This window comes from Physeter macrocephalus, chromosome 1 (assembly GCF_002837175.3).
Source record: "Physeter macrocephalus isolate SW-GA chromosome 1, ASM283717v5, whole genome shotgun sequence".
NCBI lineage: Eukaryota > Metazoa > Chordata > Mammalia > Artiodactyla > Physeteridae > Physeter > Physeter macrocephalus.
Genome location: NC_041214.2, coordinates 37,130,832 through 37,154,767, shown reverse-complemented (window position 1 = coordinate 37,154,767; position 23,936 = coordinate 37,130,832). Strand labels below are relative to the sequence as shown.

The 23,936-nt window shown below is 39.9% G+C and overlaps 1 protein-coding gene across 1 annotated transcript in view; it reads left to right on the top strand.

The window, feature by feature from the left end:
- NEK11 (NIMA related kinase 11) overlaps positions 1–23,936 on the top strand; it is a 263,068-nt gene that overhangs the window by 58,594 nt on the left and 180,538 nt on the right. Inside the window, 3 exon segments of the mRNA XM_024115178.3 lie at positions 2,177–2,295; positions 14,943–15,007; positions 15,967–16,093. Of these exon segments, the coding sequence (XP_023970946.1) occupies positions 2,177–2,295; positions 14,943–15,007; positions 15,967–16,093 (311 nt within the window).

The window sequence follows — 23,936 nt, the reverse complement described above, 5'->3', positions numbered from 1 at the left end:
TTTTGCCACTGAAGTTCTTTTATCATATTCTGAGAATCTAAATGGGATATTGAAAGGAGATCTTGTTTTTTTATTAAAATTTTTTTTCTTTTTTGTGTGAGAGAAAGGTTTGCTAGAGTCCTCTTGGGTAGAAAAGGAAATCTGGGTTTGGAAAAATACATACATTTACAGCTCACCTTTCATCTGAAGGACTTTTCTATGTCTACTTCACAGGATGCTATAATAATCTGATGTCAAAAAATGTTCTGTGCAACTTCTAGAAACATTATGACACTACAACTTGTATGATCCAACAGAATTTTGATAAACTCTAGGATTAAAAAGAGAGGCTATAAAGGCAGGTTTGGAGAATGAGAAGGAAATGCAGGTCTTTTTGACAAGGAGTCAAATATTCAATTCATTCCTTAAACTTTGATCACCTTGGCCCAGAAAATCCAGCCAGATATCGAGTCTGAGTGAGGATGCGAGTTGTTTAATATGCCACTTTAGACTCGTCATGCCCTGTGTAGAAGGAGAGAAAATGCTAGGCAAATATTTGTACATTGCACTGAAGGGAAATAAAAATGCATTACACATGAGTTAGTTGACATGATGTTGTTCAATTAGAAGTTATTTTTCTTTGATTGTTTCACTGCCGATGAATGCTTTTCCTTTGCATCTAATGATGATGACTCTGTCAGGAATCGTCTGAGTAGCTTAATGTTTGTCTCTGATGCTCCTTATGGATGGAGCAATGGAGCAAGTACCTCCTCTCTTTGTGGGCCTGTGTTGTTGGCATCCTCCAAAGACCAAACACAGTCGCATTTAACCCATCCTTTTCTTCAGAGGAAAGATTTTTGAACTGTCTCTAATTTTTCAGTGTTTAAGGTAAAAGGGATAAGGTATAGCATTTCTCTAAGAGAATTTAACATTTTGTGTCTTCATTTCTATGGTAACTTAAGTACATTAATATCAGCATAATCAGAAAGAGTCTTGTATCAGACACTGCCAGGCAATTTTAGGTGTTTGTCATTTGTGATCTAGATTAGTTTTTGGCACCAACTGTTATTCCTTAACTGAACAGCAGTGAGTAGTAGGACAGAGACTGCTAATGCTTAAATGATGTGTGTGGGCCCTGCAGGAATCAGCAGGTGCTGTATTCCTGAGAGTTGCTGTAGTTAAATAGAGAAGAGGAGAGATAGGCCATCTCCAGGATGCAAGAGTCAGGGCTTGACAAACTAAAAAGAATCGATACTCCAGCACCAGCACAATATGCACAATGTAAGCACCAAAACATCACCACTTGATACTAAATTAACTTCACTAATTTGAATTTTATTGGCTCTGTGCTTTTAATTTGTATACATGTTAGGGTTCTATAGTTATATAAAACTCTAAGCATAAGGAGAATTATTCCTAGTTTTATGCAAGTACACATAAATATGTAATGTAATATAATAAAGACAATTTTTAGGTAGAATTTAGGTAATGTAATAAAAGTTAAGGCCCTTTAGAAGGATTTTGTTCTTGCATGGTGCCAAAGATAAACACAGCCGGACAATAGTTAAAGCACTGAAAACAGAGTTTCCTCAGTAACCACTGACAGGAGGGGAAAGAGCTGAGCTCCACTGTGCTGTGTGCAAAGTAATTGGGTGAATTAAAGGGAGAGGGAGGGAGTGGGGGGCAGGGGAGGTAATGCAGGCAGGGGGCCTGAGCAGAGTCAGGGGACTGACATATTACAGAAAGTGAGAAGGGGGTTGGTTCCTGTGAAACCTCCTGGGTTTGCTAACTGGCACTTATTGAAGTTGGGCTCCTGCCCTCCCCAGAGAGCAGGCGACAGGGGCTCCATCTTGAGGTATGGCTGGAATAGTTCTTTCGGCAACCTTGAGTTTTCTCAAGCAGGCACTTTAAGGGGGACGAGGGTCACCCTAAGGATGTGACCTTGAGCTGTTAGAAATATGTTAGCATTTGTTCAAGCCTTTATTGGCGAAAGTGGATGCCTGGTTGAGAAGAGGGCTCAGGAGGCTGGCAGCGTTTGGTCAGGAGAGGGTCTGTGCAGTGATAGTTCCCAAGCACCAGTGCGACCCCACTGTGCTGTTATAAACAATGGCCGCTGTGCATCAGCTCTTGTTAAGAGAGATTGATTTTAAATTCCTAACTGAAGGAAAATACGAAAACGTATGCTATTTTGTTTCAGGGCCGAGATCTGGACTATAAAATTAAGGAATATAAAGAAGCTGGAAAAACCTTTCCAGACAGTCAAATAATAGAATGGTTTATCCAGCTGTTGCTGGGAGTTGACTACATCCATGAAAGGTATGTTCATTTGTTACTGAGGGACAGTGTTTTTTTAACAGTCACATCTGAATTTGAAAAATGAAATTTGGGAGGTAGAATTGAAAGGAAGCAAGTCCAAAGGTAAATGACTGTAATTAAACATCTATGATATGTTTTTCCATAGGAAGCTGTCGAATGATTATATCTAGAGGATTTATTTGATTACCGTTTTTGTTGTTGTTCTAGAAATCAAACTGGCCTTAAATACAAGACAGAAACTTGTATTAAACACATTCCTCTATATCTGATCCTATCCTGTGAGCCACAAGCAATTCTCAGATACCTTTAGCTTGCTATAAATTTATTACATCTTCCAGCAGGCTTGAGCTGTGAATACCCTAGCAAGCTGCAGATAGACTGCGGGGTTATTTTGGAGTGTGTCAGTGCACATCTAGCTGTGCTCACATTCCAAGATGAGCTAAAGGAATTGAGGCAGAAGATATAAGTGTTCAGACCAGTCAGTTTTGACATTAAATATCTGATAAAGAAGGTCAAAGTATGCTTATGGTTCAGTTGTTTATAATTTGCCTTTGCAATCTCAGCCTTAAAAATGTATTTTAAAACTTTTTACTATTTTTTTCACAGGTCAAAAGCAAGATGTTTTAGATGTTAAATGTTTTATAGACTCATAACATGATATGAATGCATTTGAAAAGATGAACATACATAGACAAATAAAAGTAGATGCTGTGAGGGGTCCATGTTAGCTTTCAACTTAGGATGGGGCAGAACATAACATTCTTCTTGAACAAAAGTGGGAGTTTGTAGGGGACACCAGGGCCTGGCTGTCCATGAATGTCAAATAGCTTAAATGTGTCATCTGTGATTTCTGATGGCATAAAAAGTAATCCGATTATTCTGTACTTTGCCGTGTATCTTCTGAAGCACATGCTTGATGAGACAGATAGCCACTGACTTATTGACAACTCACAACAATCTTTTGAGTGGTATCAAACTATCCTAAGAGGCAATGATAAAAGAATATCAAATAATCTTTTAATAAACTACCAAAGCTGCTGAATATAAGACTTCTGTGTGCATACAGTTATATTCGTATTCCTTTTATTTTCTCTACTATTCCTTGGCATATTTGTTAACTTAGACACAAGGAAAACAACACATATAAAGATGCCAACTTTGGTGTTCAGTGTGCAAAATATAAAACTGAAATCTGGTTGATTTAAGAACCCAAACATTTTTTGATACATTTTGGGTCTGCTTAGTAATAGTTAAAATAAATGAGTTTAAAATAATCCTTCAGGGGACTTCCCTGGTGGCACAGTGGTTAAGAATCCACCTGCCAATGCAGGGGACACGGGTTTAAGCCCTGGTCTGGGAATATCCCACATGCTGTGGAACAGCTGAGCCCACACGCTGCAACTACTGAAGCCCTCGTGCCTAGAGCCCATGTTCTGCAACAAGAGAAGCCACCACAATGAGAAGCCTGCACACCACAACGAAGAGTAGCCCCCCCTCGCTGCAATTAGAGAAAGCCCGTGTGCAGCAACGAATGCCCAATGCAGCCAAAAAATAATTTAAAAATAGAAAAAAGTGTTTAAAAAAATCCTTCAAAGAGAGGATTTAAATTTGTTTTGAATCCAACATTCTAAGAAAGTCATTAAATAGGGCTAAATGTTTCGGTATTTGTGGATCTGTGGATCTGAAATACCACCCTTTGTGATTCGGATAACAAATGATGATGCTTCTTTCATTATGTTATTATTATTATTTTTAAAATAAATCTATTTATTTATTTTTGGCTGCGTTGGGTCTTCCTTGCTGCCTGCAGTCTTTCTCTAGTTTGCGGCGAGCAGGGGCTCCTCTTTGTTGCGGTGCAGGGGCTTCTCATTGCAGTGGCTTCTCATTGTGGAGCACAGGCTCTAGGCACACAGACTTCAGTAGTTGTGGCAGGCGTGTTTCAGTAGTTGTGGCACATGGGCTCAGTAGTTGTGGCTCATGGGCTCTAGAATGCAGGTTCAGTAGTTGTGGTACACGGGCTTAGTTGCTCCGCGGCATGTGGGATCTTCCTGGACCAGGGCTTGAACCTGTGTCCCCTGCATTGGCAGGCAGGTTCTTCACCACTGCGCCACCAGGGAAGTCTCTCATTATGTTATTGTAACCAATTATTGTAAAGTTTTTCTCTATAGATGGAGAAATTTCAATTTTATATTTAAGTTCATTCATTCATTTATTAAATAGCGTTAAGTTAAAATAAAGCCTAACCTCAAAGAGCTGTTAGTAAACTAGCAAAGATAAAACATGGCCCCCGATAACTGTACACCGTATAGCATGGTGGATATACAGAGTTCATGGTCTCTACTGCGTGTGGCTTATGGCCTTGGGTGATCTGCTTAACCTTTCTGAGCCTTTGTTTCCTCATCTATAAAATAGGGATCATAATGGGACTATCCTTGCTTAATTTATAGGGCTGTGGGGAATATGCTTTAAGATATTACACTCTTAGAAAGTTTGCAAACTGTCAAGCCCTGTGTAAGTGTTATCGTTTGTGGTTGTAATTCAATATAGAATAAGGGCCTAGCCGCCAGAAAGGGTTACAAATCTCTGACAATAACGAGTATTGGCAAGGAGGTGGAGCTATTGGAATTCTCTTACATTGCTGTTAGGGTGTGAATTGGTATAACCACTTGGGAAAAATGTTTGGTAATATTGATACCTCCAAAGCCAAACATTTAAATACCTTATGACCCAGTAATTCTATTTGTGAGGTGAAATATGAATACCTATATCCAACAAAAGACATGTACAAAAATGACCATAGAAGCCTTATTTGTAATAGCCAAAACACAGAAAAATGTCCATTTACAGTAGAATTGTTAAATAAATGTCGTATAGTCATACAATGGGGTACTCTGCAATAAAAAATAACACATGATTGATATGCACAATCTGATGAATCTCAGAGATGTGATGTTGGGTGAGAGAAAACAGACACAAAAGAGTGGGTACTATATGGCTCCGTTTGTATGACGTTCAAAAACAGGCAAAACCAATGTCAGGTGAATCAGAATAGAGGTTACGTTTGGAAGGGAATTTTGACTGGAAGGAGAACAAAGAAACCTCCTGGGATGCTGGAAATGTTCTACATCTTGCTCTGGGTGGAGGATTACAAGTGTGATGTGTATGTAAAAGTTCATCAAGCCTAAGATTTATATACTTTAATGTAAATTATACTCTTAATTTAAAATAGGTGATAAGAGTGCCAAGAAGAGTACAATTTAAGTGCTATAGGACAGCAGTCCCCAACCTTTTTGGTACCCGGGACCGGTTTTGTGGAAGACAGTTTTTCCACGGACCAGGGGTGGGTGGGGATGGTTCAGGCTGTAATGCAAGCGATGGGGAGCGGCAGATGAAGCTTCGCTTGCTCTCCTGCCGCTCACCTCCTGCTGTGTGGCCCAGTTCCTAACAGGCCACAGGCCAGTACTGGTCCGTGGCCCGGGGGTTGGGGATCCCTGCTATAGGAGCTCAGAAGAGGGAATAATGCTTTTACTTGGGAGAATCAATGAAGGCTTCTTGGAAGAAGTGATATTTGAACCACGGTGCATTTTAAATATGGTAGAAGATGGGTCAGAACTTTCCAGGCTTAGGGAACAGAGTGAGCAAAGTCAGAGAGCTGGGAAAACATGGTACTTTTAGGGTAAATGATGAGCCTATCCCATCAGATAGGCTCTTGGATTACATGAATGGAGCTGTGAGTCAAGGTAGATCAGATTGTAGATCAGATTGTAGATCTGATCAAAGTAGATCAGATTGTAGAGGGCTTTATTTTGTAGCGTAGATATTGATACCACAGAAGCCTTCTGAATGGAGCTGTAGTGTGACCAGAACTTCGGGAGGATTAGATGATAAATTATAGAGGGGAGAGAGGGGGACTTGGGTTATCAACCTGGAAACTTTATAAAATCCATGCCTGAGGTTGTAAGACCTGAGCCAAGGTGACAGCACTGGGCAGCAGGGAAGGGTGAGAGTGAACTCGACAAGCTGAAATGACCAAACTTGACATTAAGCGGGTTGTGAGATGTGCTAGGAGAAGGTCAAAGATGAACCTGTTCATCACCTGAGGGTGAGCAAGAAGTTGGAAAGACAGGTTTGAAGCAATAGTGCTGAGTTTAATTATAAATATGCTGAGTGGAATATGGAGAGAAAGAGATACAGAAGGAGGAAAAGAAGGAGGTGGAAGAGGAGGAGACAGAGGGAGGGAAAGCAGAGGAAGGGGAAGGGCAAGGAGAAGGAGAAGAAAACGTTAGAAGTGAGGGCCTAGATCTTGGGGAGACAGAAAGACTTGTCATTGTGCATGTGATGGTTAATTTTATGTCAATCTGAGTGGGCCATGAGTTGTTCTTTTAGCATATGGCATGGACACTTATAAATAATAATGTATAAAGCTAAGAGTATTCACAGTTCACTCAAAGCTACCTTGAGACAGTAGCACTAAAACTCCTTCCTCATGCTGTGTTAACACAAAACCCCAACCTCAGTGACTTAGGACAGTCATTTCTTGCTTTGGCTGCAGATCAGCTGCGAGTCTTCCTGTTTCACTGCCTACTCTGAAGGAGCAGCTCTTGTCTGGGACATGCTTTCTCCTGGAAGAGGGAAAAGCAAGAGAGTTAGGGGAAACACTCAATGTTTCTTAAAGATTCTGCTCAGACATGACAGTTGCCTGGTCTGTTTGCATGCCATTGACCCAAGCAAGTCATGTGACCAAGCCCAGTGGAGGTGCCTCTTCCTCCCAAGGCAGACACCTGCTGCCAGGCACAAGAGGTGCAAATATTTGGGAACAAGAATACAGCCTACCACATTGCTTCCCTCAGCTTTCTACTTAAATCTGTCAAACTATAACCAATAAAATAGATCTGTCTATGAAGCATTATTCCAGCCTTTTCTTCTTATGGTCTAGAGCAGGGGTCCCCAATCCCTGGGCCATGGACCTGTACTTGTCTGTGGACTGTTAGGAACCGGGCCGCACAGCAGGAGGTGAGTGGCTGGTGAGCGAGCAAAGCTTCATCTGTCGCTCCCCATCGCTCCCCATTGCTCACATTACTGCCAGAACCATTACCCCCATCATCCGTGGAAAAATTGTCTTCCACGAAACCGGTCCCTGGTGCCAAAAAGGTTGGGGACCTCTGGTCTAGAGTATATATTCAAATGCATTTTGAAAATTACATAGACTCCTTACAAATGAGTTAGGAAATTACTTTGGAAAAAAGAAGATGGATTTGGCTCTTCTGTTGCAAATTTCCTTGCAAATTTTTTTAGTGCGTGTGGTGGTTAATTTTATGTGTCAATTTGAGTGGGCCGTGAGTTGCCCAGATTAAATATTGCTCTGGGTGTGTCTGTGAGGGTGTTTCCAGATGGGATGGTAACAGGAAAGAGCCAATTTTGACTCCATGTTGGATCTGTTTCTTTGACTTCAGCCTTTGCTTTTTGTTGCTTTTGTTACTGTAATCACACATAATGGCCTGCCTCAGGAACCCTACCCACGTGTGAATGGCTGCAAGAAAGAAGAAATTACACATCCCCTCCCTGAGGCTGGCCATTCCAGGAGATGTTTTACAAGGCTGTTGGCCCTTTTTACTTCCTCCCCTCCCCTCCCTCTCTATTCTGCCTTTTTACTTTACTTCCCCCTCTAATTCTATAAAAGAAACTGGCATCCAGACCCTGATAAGATAGTGTTCTGGGAGGACCCTAGTCTGCCATCTTCTCAGTCTGCCGGCTTTCCGAATAAAGTTGCTATTCCTTACCTCAGTACCTCGTCTCCTGATTTATTGGCCTATTGGCAGTGAGCAGAGTGAGCTTGGACTCGGTAACAAGATTAGCATTTGGATCTTGGATCGGTGGACTCTGTAGATTTCCCCCTCCAGTGTGGTTGGACACATCCATCCCTTGAAGGTCTGAAAAAAACAAAAGGCAGAGGAAGGAGGAATTTGCCCCCTTTTTCCTGCCTCACTGGGGAGCTGGGATGTCTCATCCCATCTTCTTCTGCCCTTGGACTGAAGGACCTAGATCATTGACTCACCTGGTCTCAGGCCTTCAGACTAGGACTGAATTATACCACCAGTTTTCCTGGGTCTTCAGCTTGCAGACAGCAGATCTTGCGACTTCTCAGCCTCCATAATTTCTTGAGCCAGTTCCTTATAATAAATCTCCATTTGTATCTATATCCATATCTGTATCTTCTATTGGTTCCGTTTCTCTGGAGAACCCTGACTAATACAGTGCAGCAGCAGAGGAGATAAAGAAGACTCTGGAAAAACTAAGAAGAATGAAGTTACAGAAGAAATGAGGATTTTGTTTACTCCTTTGGAGCGTTCCTGTACTTATTTTAATTTGGTTTATTTATACACTTGTAATATTCTGAATCTATGGCATATGGCATACACACTTATAAATAATGTTGTTAAAAGCTGAGAATTTTCACAGTTCACTGAAAGCTGTCTTGAGAATGTAGCTCTAAGACTCCTTCCTCCCCACTGGGCCTGAACCTCTGGCAAGTAGACAGAGAGAGCTAAGTTTGTTAAAGCTGTTTGTGTCCAGAGGCTCGTCACCAAGTCCCCCAAGCCTCCATAAACTGGGCCAGTATTAGAGTGACTTAGAGCCTTTCTCCTTTTTGGTCCAATTAATCGGCTAATCTTTGAAATGTTGTCTCTGGATGCCACAGCAGAACTGGGCATGAGAGAACTTCTTGGGGGCAGAGACAAGAAGGCTCTGGGGGCAAAAAGTCTCCTCCTTTTTTGCCCCCAGTGCTAACACAGGAAACACAAAACAAAACAAACACCACCACCCCCAGCTCACTTCTGTTGAAGGGGTTCTGTTCAATTAGCCTAGATTTTTTAACATGAAGCACAGAGCAGCTTCTCTGCAGGGATCTCATTTGCTGGTGTTCTTGGTGCTTTCACAGTGGAGGAGAGAACAGGGCTGGGGCACTTTCCCTAAGATGAGTGCCTTGTCACCTAGCAACCCATACCTTTCCCCAGCCACTTGGTGAGGTATTGTGTTAGAATGGCTAAACATTTCCCAAAAGGTGGTATGAGGAATTCTTTTTTTTTTTTTTTTTTTGTGGTACACGGGCCTCTCACTGTTGTGGCCTCTCCCGTTGTGGAGCACAGTCTCCGGAAGCGCAGGCTCAGCGGCCACGGCTCACGGGGCTAGCCGCTCCGCGGCATGTGGGATCTTCCCGGACCAGGGCACGAACCCGCGTCCCCTGCATCGGCAGGCAGACTCTCAACCACTGCGCCACCAGGGAAGCCCAGGAATTCATTTTTAACATAGTGAGGCTCCCAGGGAAAGGACCTACTAAATGTGACAGGGGATGGAGGTGTGCTCCCCCAGGTCTGGAGATGGAAAAGCAGAGAGAAGTTGTGTCTGTGGTGTTGTGGGAGATTCCTGCTTTCTCCTGGCTCTCACTTCTTGGGATGTCCTGAGGTCATTTTTTCAAGGAGACCCCACTCCAGTACCAGGTTTCGGAAACTCCTACTGTGTAGCTACATTTGAGAAGGACCTGGCATCACCCCTGGCTTATAGCACAGAGGGCTTACCGTGGTCCTGGGGACCCAGGACACCAATGAGGAACCGAGGCAGGAGCCGCCTCAGAGTCTAGAACGAAGGCCACATGGCAGAGACCAGCAACAGGAACTGCCTGGGCTGTGCATCACCACGGTGCCATTGCTCATGCCAGCACCTTCGGCAAGGAGAGTCTGCAGACCACCCTGAGACCCTGCCGGATAAATACAGACCTGTGGAGAGGGAGCTGAGGTTTCAGAAACTATTCAGATAAGGGCATAAGGGGAAATGAAGGTTAAACTGTCCATACCATCTCTACAGTCCTACTCTGGCTTGGGGCCTGAGAAACACTTGCTGTGTCTGACTCCACAGACCTCACTCTGCTGTGGTCCTGGAGGCTGAGGGTTTGGACAATGGCCTGATGGGGAGTTGGAGGCAGGAACTCGACCACGGGTTTGACCACCACTGTCATCCATTCTTAATCAGGGCACTTAACTCTCCTGGGCATCATGAAAATAGAAATTATGGGGACATAGGTGGAGAGCTACTTGAGCTTTTTAGAAGAAAGATTTTATGTCAACTATCTATATTGCTAGTCACCTTGTTATTTCTTGGACTTGATTTCTAAATACTTCAAAGGAAAGGATATTAACAAAGCACATGAAAGGACTTTCTTTCTGGAACCATTTTTGCTTACTGTAGCCACAAAGTCAAATTATACTTAAAAAATTTACCAGGTAGCTTGATATCTGGTCTGTTGCATACATTTTCTTGTTCTATTACCACAGTACCAGCCAATTACTTCCCATAACTGCTTTCTAACATACCGTTAGCCTTGTTCTTAAAATACCTAGTGTTGATTTACTTATTTACATATTTATATATGTGGGGGCTGTTAATGTATTATATCTATAACTCATCTTCTACTTACCTAGTCTAAGTATCAATATTATTTTTCAATACTTGGACTGAATATTTTTCACTAACCATTATTCCAATTTCTAAATCTTTGTTTCTGCTGCATCTTATCTGCTTTCAATCATATCTAATGAATTCTTAATTTTAATTATATTTGTTTCAATTCTAGAATTTCCATTCAGTTCTTTTAAAAAATTGTTTATAGAATCTAGTTTTCTCATTGTGTCATTTATTTCCTTGAACATATCATAGTTACTTTAAAATCCTTGTCCAATAATTCCAGTAGGTGGATCACATATGGATTTGTTTCTTTTTTATTTTTTGTTTTTGTTTTTGTTTTTGGTCTTGTCTCTTGGAATGCCTGTAGTTTTTGAGTGAATGTTGGACAATATATGTAAAATAGTGTAGAGATGTTGGATGATATTATTTTCCTCTGGTGAGGATTTGATTTTTTTTGCTGGCTAGTAGTAGATGCAGATCACCTTGATCCAATTAGGACTGAGATAGTTTAAGGCTAGGTTTGTGAGGGCTGGTCTATTTCCAGTTTGCCTTTATTTCCAGTGTTCAGGGTTTTCAGCTGAAAGCTTTAGTTATTTACCAAGACCCCTCCTCAGCTTTGTGAATCTACTGAAAACTCTGCTTAGTTTTTTACCTCATAGCAGCTGCTTTCTCCTGAATGTCTTGCCCCTGAGCAATTTAGGATTCAGCAAATGCCTCAGGATAAAATCTATTCAGAATGTCAGACTTACTTCTCTTTTGTTCCCTTTTCTCTGGAAAATTTGCCACTTGAGTCCTGTCTGCCTTTCCTTTCTCTGAATTACAGTTTTTGTTTTCCAACCCCAGTGAAACTGCTGCAAGCTCTGGGCCACAACACTCTGCTTCTGCCAAATGCCTGAAAGGAAAACACAGTGGGAAGTGCTTGCTCATTTCAGTGCATCTCTTTTCTTTTAGGTTCTGGCCCCTCAAGTGCTGCCTGCCTTTGTTCACCTTGACGGATCCCTGATATCTTCAAAGAGCTGTTAAAAAAATTTACCCAAATTTTACGTTGTTTTAATTTTGCAGTGGTCTCGATACAACTGTGGAAGGTGGGCGATTTAGTGTGATATAAGCTTACTTCATCATAGTTGGAAGCTGAGGTCTTAATCTTGAGTTTTTTATTTCAATGGTTACATTTTCCCCTGAGATATTCTATTTGGTTGTTTCTCAAATCAGCATCATCTTTTTTGGATAATATTCTGTTTCTATCTCGTGTTTTCTATTCTTTATTATTTTAATAATTTGAAGTATACTTATTTTATAGTTTATATCCTATTAAGTTATCTGAAATTCTCAGGGGTTTATTTTTTTTATTGGAGTAAAATTGCTTTACAATGCTGTGTTAGTTTCTGCTGTACAACGAAGTGAATCAGTTATATGTATACCTATATCCCCTCCCTCTTGTACCTCCCCCCCACCCCCGCATGCCACCCATCTAGGGTGTCACAGAGCACCGAGCTGAGCTCCCTGTGCTCTACAGCAGGTTTCCCCTAGCTATCTATTTTACACATGGTAGTGTATTTATGTCAAACCTAATCTCCCAATTCTTCCCACTCACCCCTTCCCCCTTTGTCCACATGTTCATTCTCTACGTCTACGTCTCTATTCCTGTCCAACAATAGGTTCCTCTATATCATTTTCTAGATTCCACATATATGTGTTAATATACGATATTTATTTTTCTCTTTCTGGCTTACTTCACTCTGTATGACAGACTCTAGGTCCATCCACATCTCTACAAATGACCCAATTTCGTTCCTTTTTATGGCCGAGTAATATTCCATATGTATATATGTACCACATCCTCTTTATCCATTCACCTATTGTTGGACATTTAGGTTGTTTCCATGTCCTGGCTATTGTAAATAGTGCTGCAGTGAACATTGGGGTACATGTCTCCTTTTGAATTATGGTTTTCTCAGGGTATATGCCCAGTAGTGGGATTGCTGGGTCATATGGTTGTTCTATTTTTAGTTTTTTAAGGACCCTCCATACTGTTCTCCATAGTGGCTGTATCAATTTACATTCCCACCAACAGTGCAAAAGGGTTCCTGTTTCTCCACACCCTCTCCAGCATTTACTGTTTGTAGAGTTTTTGTTGATGGCCATTCTGACCAGTGTGAGGTGATACCTCGTAGTTTTGATTTGCGTTTCTCTAATAATCAGTGATGTTGAGCAGCTTTTCATGTGCCTCTTGGCCATCTGTATGTCTTCTTTGGTAAAATGTCTATTTAGGTCTTCTGCCCATTTTTTAATTGGGTTATTTGTTTTTCTGATATTGAGCTCCATGAGCTGTTTGTATATTTTGGATATTAATCCTTTGTCCATTGCTTCATTTGCAAATATTTTCTCCCATTCTGAGGGTTGTCTTTTCATCTTGTTTATGGTTTCCCTTGCTCTGCAAAAGCTTTTAAGTTTAATTAGGTCCCATTTGTTTATTTTTATTTTTATTTCCATTACTCAAGGAGGTGGGTCAAAAAAGATCTTGCTGTGGTTTATGTCAAAGTGTGTTTTCCTCTCAGAGTTTTATAGTGTCCAGTCTTATATTTAGGTCTTTAATCCATTTGGAGTTTATTTTTGCGTATGGAGTTAGGTAGTGTTCTAATTTCATTCTTTTACACGTAACTGTCCAGTTTTACCAGCACCACTTATTGAAGAGGCTGTCTTTTCTCCACTGTATGTTCTTGCTTCCTTTGTGATAAATTAGGTGACCATATGTGTGTGGGTTTATCTCTGGGCTTTCTATCCTGTACCATTGATCTATATTTCTGTTTTGGGGCCAGTACCATACTGTCTTGATTATTGTAGCTTTGAAGTATAGTTTTATTATATATTATCTGCTGATTCAGTTTGCATTTGCTTCTGCCAGGTGCCTCAAGAGGGTATTAACAGCTGAGAACCAATTTTTTTTTTTTTTTTTTTTTTTTTGCGGTACATGGGCCTCTCACTTTTGTGGCCTCTCCCGTTGCGGAGCACAGGCTCCGGACGCGCAGGCTCAGCGGCCATGGCTCACAGGCCCCGCCACTCTGTGGCATGTGGGACCTTCCCGGACCGGGACACGAACCTGTGTGCCCTGCATTGGCAGGTGGACTCTCAACCACTGCACCACCAGGGAAGCCCTGAGAACCAATTTTTATGTTAATTTCTTGGTTTGGGAAATAAGCCATACAGCTATTGCATATTTGAATTCCAAATGTAAGTGAGCAGAGAGACATGGTTGCAAAATATGAAGGGAGAGTTTTTTTTCCTCCATTTTGTTTACTTGTTGAGTGAATGTTTCTTGGGTCGTATTTTCACTTAAGATATGGACTGCATATAGGATTCTGACTTTAGGTGTTTATATTAGTTCCAACTCTCCACATTAAATGGCCTCAAGGTCTTGGCTGCTGTGAGTTCTGAGTTCCTTGGGCTGCTGAGACATCAGCACCTATTTCTCCCTCTGATTTTCAGTTTTCTTTTTGTATAACCCCAAAGGATTTGCCTCATTTTCTTGGGGGTTCAGCTGTGTTATATGTGAAGAGACTTACATACTTTATTCAACATTTCTGGGTGTTTTTTTAGGCAAAGGTTTTCAAGTTGTCTGATTTTTCATAATTTCAGAAATGAAAGTCTTAACTGACATAATTTACATTGCTGGTTTAGAGTAAAACTTGTTAAGTGTTATCTATTATTAAATACCATCATCAACATTATTTCCACATATAATAAAATGTGAACATTTGGATTATAATATTATATTATAAATATAAAGATATAATATATATGCATGTAATAGATTATATATATTATATAATAGATTATAAAGCTTTGTGATAACTCCTCTTTGAACTGGGTGTATGGTTACTGGATTTAGCACAATGTAGATCATGCTACTAAAATACAATAAAATCTGGCCTATTGAAATAGTTGGAAGTACATCACCCTTCTCTCAACTACATGTTTCTCTGTCTTTAAAACCTTTGTTTTAAAACTGATTTTCTCAGTGAAATTAGAAAATATTGTAGCTTTGAAGCTTTTAAACATTTAAAGATATATCTCAGGGAGTGTATATTTATGTGTGAATCACTTCACATTCACTCGTATGTATTATTTATATTTGGATTTTAAAATTTTATATTTGCATGAAATTGTATATCCTTTTTTTCCTTTTGTAGGAGGGCACTTCATCAAGACTTGAAATCAAAGAATATATTTCTGAAAAATAATCTACTTAAAAATGGTAAGATTTTAAGAATATGTATTCTATGAGAGAGTATATTCTAGATGTTATTAATATATCAAATTGGAGTATAAAGTACCTAAAAGTGTTAGAATAATCAGTGGTTTATTCAAACTTACTAAATTTTTGTTCTTGATTGGTTGTGCCCAACAACAAAAAAACCAATTATTTTGTTCTGATTATCTGATATAAACTGAGGTATAAAACATTTGCTACGTATTAGATATAACAAATATCTTTTGAGTTTCTATTCCAGGCCAGGCACTAACCATTAATAAATGATTAGACTTGTTTTACTAGTTTGATTACTACAGTTTTCCCACTCCCCCACTTATTTTATCACAAGCAATTAGCAGTTATCACAGATAATTAAAATGTTGATAATAGTTAGTTCTCCTTTAGAACTGTACCTACACTCATAACAGTTACTGGATTGTTTGATCTTATGTAGGTGTTCTTAGAGGGGGAAACATAAAAGCATGCACCTAATTAGGCAAGTATACTGAAGCTGATAGATTCAAATTTTTATAGTCATGTTGTTGAAAAGTCTCAGGTTTTTTGTTTAAAATTTCTTTATTGTAAATGAAGAACAAACTCTCCCCCCTCAGATAAAATTGCAAGTCATTATATTCAGTGCTTCCAGAATCATTCTGTTTGTTGTTATTCAGACTTGAAATAGGTTTTTGTTTCAAGTTTCTGGTTTTCCATAATTCAAGAAAAAAAGTTTTAGGTTACATAATTCACTTTCCTGTCTTCAAAGTCTTCTTTCTCCTATAAGGCTTTTATTTTTAAAGCTATTCACCAGTATTGTATAATTTAAAATGTGTGACTTTTCTTTCCCTTTAAAATGGTATGAATCATTGCATATTAAAATTGTCAAATTAGACAGTTGTTAATTTCCAGTACAGTACTGATTTTTGTGTTTTAAAGTATTCATAAAAATTTATTATTATTTCAAGGGGATTTTGGAGTTTCTCGACTCTTAATGGGATCCTGTGATCTAGCCACCACTTTAACTGGAACTCCCCATTATATGAGCCCGGAGGCTCTGAAACACCAAGGCTATGACACAAAGTCAGATATCTGGTGAGTGGGCATGGACTGGTCCAGGCGCCTTATTCATTTGCTACCCTGAGAGACAGTGCATTTTGTTTTTAGGCTCATTTACTTATACGTCCACTCACTTTATCCCTTTTAAATATTAGTTATTGTGTGAGCAGTGTAAAAGAAGGTCTTTTGGATTAGAAACTTGATATAGTCCATTAAATTGATTTCAAAAATTCTCTTTATTCATAGATTAACTGGTTGGTTTGGATTTTTTCTTCTTGAACCACGAGGGAAAGTTCCTAATATATCATAAACATTAAATTTTGTTGTGTTTCTGCTAGTCTATTACATAAAGCGTTTGTAATTCTAAACACTATGCTTTCTTTTTTTTTAAGGTTAACTTCCACCTCTGTGGGGAATATATAGCTTACCTTTATTTTCTGTCTTCTTGTTGCTTTTAAGAATTTTTACTAAAGATATTAGCTTTAAGGATCAACTTAAATTAAAAAAATTCTGGGTTTTTGGTGATAGATACATTTGAGATTTTTCAGCTTCTTTGAGCTCGGTTCCAAAGGAATTTCTCCTTCCTCATTGGGGAACCAGTTTAAATCTCAGCGCAAGAAGCCATGTGGAAAATTGTATTCTGTTGATAGCAATAGATCCTAATTGGGGAAAATTTCCTTTCCTTTGAAGAGGAATCTTATATAATTTTCAACTTGTTAAGGGTTGAAAGGACAATTTAGCTGAGAACTTGTTAATTAAGTAAATAATTATTGTATGCAAATCAACTTAAGTAGTTCTGAGCTTTCAAAGATGAGCAGTGAGAAATATTGTGCCCGCTTCATTCTTCTAAAAAAGATAAAGTAGAAAGTTACCTTTTCTCTGGTTAGGGAAAAATAAGCACAGCAGGGGTTATGCCTTGGGATTTTCAACAAGGTCATTACTCTGTTCTTGCTCTGGTCCCTCCCAAGTGGGAGAGAACACGGTCACGGTCTGGCTGGGGCAGATCCCTATCCATCCTGCCCCTTCAATCACTCTTGGGATTATACATTTCTAGGTTCTTCAGTGGTTTTTTTCATTGTTAACTAGTTTCTTCCCTGGTGGTCTTTTCCAATTCACCTATCATCTTTTCTCAATCACGACCTTCCCTGATTCCCTCCAAAAACAAAACCAAAAACCAGACAAAACCCACAAAGGTATGTTCAGATGAATGGGTTTCTTTAAACTTTGCTTTACTGAACATCTACTATTTGCCCATGGCTGTTCAATAGCCCTTAGGGTATAAAATCAAAAGTGATAGGATTCCTGACCCTCAGGAAAAATCTTCTTGCTCTTTTTGGTGTACCTTTCTCCAGTTAGAGAAAAACAAATCTTGGGCTTTGGATTGAATTTGAGTTACATACCTAAATCTCTCTTCACACTTATTTTTTTATTATTATGGACATTTAAAAATAGATTTAAATATAAAATTTCTTCATGATTAAGTTTACATGGTATCTCAGGAAGATGTTACATCATGTCATTTGAATGAAGAGTAAATTAATTTTATGAAGCTCATCATTTAAGTCTTTGGAATTACGTATAGCAAGAAAGCTGACTCCTTTTGACAGGTGTCTCTATTTGCTTGCCAAGTCGGATGGACGTCACCTAGAAAACCAAGGTAAAGGAGCCCACAGAGAGGAGGGCATAGAGTCTTTTGTTTCAGTTGTGTCTGTCTTACTTCTTTAAAAAAAAAACAAAAACATAAAACAAAAAACTGTTCCTAGTATTGGATGAAGAATCATAGGAATATCAGACAGTATTGCTATAATGTTTTAGGCTTACAAAAATGATATCTGACTCAGGCAAAACTTAAAAAAGCCAACACCTACCAAATATAGAAATGCAGGAGAATTTTAATATATTTTTGCAAGCATTAGGTCAGATTTCCTTGCAGAGACTACTCAGCAAGTTCTAGGTAAGGATTTATCATTATCATGACCCCAAATAACCACCTTATTATGAATTTAGTAATTACCTTGGTTGTATCCAAATCAAAATGGGCTTAACTGGTAATGAAATGTCTATTGTTGAACCTAAAGTGGAAAGAATAACAGAGAAATATAAATTATAGTGGCAGATATATAAGTGTATTGAGTCATCTTTGGGAGACGCTCTTGGAAAATTTAGATTGAATGGGGTTGAGAATTTTTCCACTGAATCTCAGTGTGTAGCATCTGTTTACTGTGGAATATTGTCTTACGATTAGAAACACTTATGAATAATTGACAGGTGTTTTGCTTTAGCACTAATGGCTGTACATATTTATTTATAATGCTTAAAGAAGAATTGTTATAATATTAACTATATTTTATCTGTTAATGCTCTCCCATATGTAACCTTATCCTCCTTCTGCAACCTGCTTAAAACTTTTGGGATTCATTTATTTACAGCAATCAAGTACAGGAAGTCCCTTTCTTAAAAATGGGTTAGGTTCTAAAAGTTTATAAACAATTATTTGGAAAGTTAGGTTAATTAGGTTCACTGAGGACAATACTTTGAACATGGCTGATTTGTATAAGCTATTGCTGAACACTTTTTTCCCCCACAGGAAAAATATATGAGTTGGGTTCCTAGACTAGTTGTTTAAATTGGTTTAAACTATGAATAGTTAGAACTTATTATTTTTGTAGGAGAAACAAATAAAGGACAATGACAATACTATTGGAATAATGGTACTGTAATTAAGCAGAAAGGAAACAGACTATTCATTGTTGGCCTTATTTGTCATGTTGTGAGAGGTCACCAGATGGCCATACATTCTTTGGGTGATTTAATTGGAGTTAATGGTGGTGGGGAAAGTATAATGGGATGCTCTCAAAGTTTTGTTCAGGGGTCTGGTATGGTAGTTGGCTGGGTAGGGGACACTGGAGGAGTCTAGTTCACACCCAACATTGGAGTCAGGGTGTAGTGACCTTGGACAGAAATGTTAGACAAGGCTTAGCTTCAGGTGGAAGAAAACAAAGAGGAACCAGCACCTGCCTGGTCTGCCTGGACTAAGAAAGTATCCTCACAGAAGAACATTCCCAGGGTAGACAGGGGAAGGGGGTAGAGAGGAAAAAAAGCCTGTTTTCTGGTGAAGGATTTAGGAAAAGGGAGAAACAGGCCAATGTGACAGCAGGTTCTGTAGCTAATGTGGGACCTCAAGTAGCTGGCAGCCAGCAGCCCCATCAGCTGCCTCTCGGTGAAGGAAGCTCTCACCTGCCCATGTTCTGGGCATTTCTTGTGTGGGTTCAGAGCAAACTGTTGGACAGCTTCACCTTCCTGGGGAGTGAGCCTTCTTGGGGAGTGAGGAGTGGCATCATTATTTTCACTTAGCAGAAGCTGAGGTAGGGAAACACTTAAGTCAGTGGCAGTAAATTTTAGTATTCATATGTTTGTTCAATGATGAGCATGAAATGATTGATACAAACTCTGCAGATAATGTTAGCCTGGCCTGGTGGATTTTTAAAAGGGCATAATACAACAGCAGCAAAAGAAACAGGAATAGCTACCCTCTGTGGAACACTTTCTCTGTGATTGACATTTAATGTGCTAAATTCTTCATGTATCTATCTAAGTTTATTTGTTACTCCAAAAAAATAATCACACTATCTATAATTTTATAACCTGCTTTTTTTCATTTAGCAAAATAGAACATTGCTCTGTAGCAACAAAATATATATATCATCTAAATGTTTGCATAGTATTCTATTCCTGGACACAATAGTTTATTCAACCAAGACCTTAATGTTTTCTCTGAAGATTTTCTCTTTGTCTTTCAGCATTTTTACCCAATGTATCTAGGTGTGGATTTGCATTTATCCTACCTAGGGTTAGTTGAGATTTTTGGACATGTAAATTAACATATTTCATCAAACTTGATCAGACTTGGGAGGCTTTTAGCCCTTGTTTTTTTGAGTATTTTTTTTCTCCTCTTTTCCCTCTTTCCTATCTTTCTGGTCTTCCCACTGTGTGTACGCTGGTCTGTTTTCTGGTTTCACACATGCTCTGATGCAATGATCATTTTTCTTCATTTTTCTCTCTGTTCTTCAGATTGCATAGTATCTGTCAGTCTATCTTCAAGTTCACTGATTCTTTCTTCTGCTAGTTAAAATCTACTGTTGAGCCCCTCTGGGGAATTTTTTGTTTTAGTTATTGTACGTTTCAACTCCAGAATTTCTATTTGATTTTTAAAATAATTTCTCTCTGTTTACTGATATTCTCCATTTGATGTGACATTTTATCATATTTTACTTCTTTAAATAGTTTCCTTTAGTTCATTGAACATATTTAAAATGACTGCTTGGAAATCCTTTTCTGTTAAATCTGACATCTGAGCTCTCTCAGTTAGTTTATGTTGCCTGCTGTTTTCCCCCACGTATGGATCATTCTTTCCTGTTTCTTTGCATGTCTCATAATTGGTGAAAACTGGACATTTTAGATGATATATTGGAGCAACTCAGGAACTTACTCTCCCCACTCCCCCACCTCTCTGGGGCTTGTTATTATTTGATTGTTTATTCACCTAGTGAATAAACCCCTTTAATTTGGGTAAGACTGTGATTATGGCAAAATTATTACTATGTGCCTTCTGAGTCTAGGTCATAAAATGTTGACAATGCTTCTGTCTGATTCCCTTGAGATCCTTGCTCTTGGAATTCAAGTATGGTGTTGTGAGGAAGCCTGTGTAGCACACTGGGAGTTCAGTGTGGAAGGAATCGAGACCTCTGGGCTTTAGCCCTGGCTGAGCTTCTACATAATGGCCAACACCAATCAGCCAATCATGTGAGTGACTTGGAAATGGATCTTCCAGCCTCAACTGAGGTTGCCCAGCAAATGCCGTGGGGAGAAGATTCAAGGCCTCCCTGTCAATTTCTGAGAGAATAGATTTATGAGCAAAATTACTGACTATTATCGTTTTAAGGCCCTAAGTTTTGAGGTGCTTTATTATTTATAGTGGTGACTAGAACAGGGCTTTGTCAGGAGGACAATAAGCAGAGTTGAGACACAGCCTGTAGTCTGAGTCTCCATTATGACAAGCTGGCACTGTTCATTTTCTTTACTTTAAGAAGTTCAAGAAATGGCTGGAGAGGAGGCCACACTGCCTGTGCCAGGAAAGCAGTCTGGTACTCTCCTTTCAGGTGCATTTGATGGATGGATCCCAAGAACCTGGGCCTCAGTTGAGAGACTGGACCGGCAGCTTTTCCATGTGCCTCAGACTCTCCCTCCACTCCTCCTGGCTTCCCTTCTCCCTCTCATCCCAGCCCCGGACCACCTTCTGACTCCAACACCATCTCTCCATCACTCGCATAACTCAGTGGCATGCGGCAGCCAGCTCAGACCAGCTGGCAAGGCTCTGCTATCCACATCTCTTCTCACCCCCACAGAAATCAATAAATGCTACAAATCAGGGTGTACCTTTCCACCCATAAAACCAGTTTACCTCTTGCCCGTGGGTTGTTCACAGAAAGAAAGAAACATCAAGACATGTAAGTTCTTCACAGACATAGAGAACAGACATGTGGACCTGTGGGGGAAGGGGAGGGTGGAACGAATTGGGGGATTAGGTTTGACATATATACACTACCATGTGTAAAATAGATAGCTAGTGGAAACCTGCTGAAGAGCACCAGGGATCTCAGCTCGGTGCTCTGTGATGACCTAGATGAGTGGGATGGGGTGGGGGAGGTCCAAGAGGGAGGGGATATATGTATACAAAGAGCTGATTCACTTCACTGTACAGCAGAAACTAACACAACATTGTGAAGAAATTATACTCCAATAAAAAAAAAAAGATGTGTAAGTTCTGGTCTTTGTCCTCAAAAGATTGGCAGACATAAACAAATTGCCATAAGTTGTTACAGTGCAATGTAAGGAGTGTGTACATGGCTCTGGTGTATAAAGGAGTGAGTGATTCACTGCTAGGGTGAGGGTGCAGAGCATCAGCTACAGTCTCAGAGAGTGGATAATGCTGCTTAGGATGGGGAAGGATGGAGAAAAGTTTGACAAAATGCCTTTAAGGCAGAAAGATCCAGTGCCCATGACTGAAGGTAGGGGATGCCCACTGAGGGAGGAGGGGTGGATTGTGCAGGGAAAGAGTCTGGCCCAAAGAGCCATTTCCCCTCAGCCTTCTCCCTCACAATGGGCCTCAAATGTATGTGTTTGCAGTTATATTCAAATGAGTTTATATATGTTAAAGGTGTTAATCTAGTAAATGTAAAATTTTCATAATATATCATAATTTTTGAAACTCTGTTTTGGTATTTTTTCATTTTGGAAAATATACTGAGAATTTGAAAGTAGTTGCAAGTGACCTGGGCCTTCTCTGACTCCTGAAAGCCCCTGGGAGCACTGTAATGACATGGAAGTGTAGTAATGCTCGGTGTCCTCCGACTAGCTGAGGACGAAGTGTGTGTGTGGTGGGGCGGTGGCGGGGGGGGGGGGCGCAGAGCGAGTGTGGCAATAAATACACGAGGCTGAGGAGGCAGTCAGTGTTCATGTGGTGAATGACCCATGGAGCCATGCAAAGGAGCTTGGAGTTTACCTTCTGTGGGATGAGAAGCTGCTGAAAGCTGTTAAACAAGGGGATGGTATATAAGTCAGCTTTGCTGAAATAACAAAGAGCTCCAAAAATCTCAGGTACTTATAAAATGTATTTCATTTTCATGTTACACGAGGACTGCAGGTTACCTGAACCTCTGTTCCAGGTTGCAAGCCTGCTCTGCTCCTGCTCCAGTGCCCCAGGTCCAGGACTCAGGCTGTGTCCTGGTCTGGAATGAGCCTGCCTAGTGCTAAGACAGAGAGCAGGGGCTGTGCTATATCTGCACCTGCATGTGAAACTTCCCCTTCATATCTCACACCAGAGACTGGGGAGGTCATGTGGCCAACCACAATATCAACAAGGAAGGAAGCCCATCCCCCAGGAGAAGGAAGGGGAAGGGATATTTACAGAGTAGGCAATCTACCAGGAGAGATGGTCTTATAGTGATACCAGAGTCTGCGACAGAAAACAGACGGGAATGGGGAGAAGTCTGGTGGAGAAAAATGGGAGAAAGGCAGGCCTTCTGTTAATTTGGGGTATTCTGCTACTTCTGAGGCTCTGTCCATCTTAAAAGAGCCTCCGGAGACTATCAAAGATGATGAAAGCTGTTGGAACACAGCCATTCACTCAAAGTGTAAAGTATCTTTTTTTAAAAAAAATTTTATTGGACTATAGTTGATTTACAATGTTGTGTTAATTTCAGGTGTACAGCAAAGTGAATCATATATATATATATATATATATATATATATATATATATACACTCTTTTTTAGATTCTTTTTTCCATATAGGCCATTACAGAGTATTAAGTAGAGTTCCTTGTGCTATACAGCAGGTTCTTATTATGTATTTTATATATAGTAGTGTGTGTATGTCAATCCCAATCTCCAAATTTATCCCTCCCCCCACTTTCCCTCTGGTAACCATAAATTTTTTTTCTATATCTGAAACTCTGTTTCTGTTTTGTAAATAAGTTCATTTGTATCTTTTTTTTAGATTCCAAAGTGTGAAGTCTCTTATGCCACATGAGCAATGCATGCTGTTGCCACATCCAGCCTCTGTGCAGTGGGGGGCTGGGTTAGTAACAGTTGGCGGTGGAAAGATGCTTTCATCATTGTTGCCAACCCACTTCTCAACCCAGCTTTGAACACTGTCCATGTTTATTTCCCAGACTTTATGGTTTGTATGGAGTCTGTGACCATGTCCCCAGGGATAGCTAAAGATGCAAAAAATCTTTCCCTTTTATTTACCCTCTGCCCCCTTGTGATCTTCCTTCCCTTCTCTCTCCCCCTGCTGTTGGTCTTATCCTCAGTTCTTCA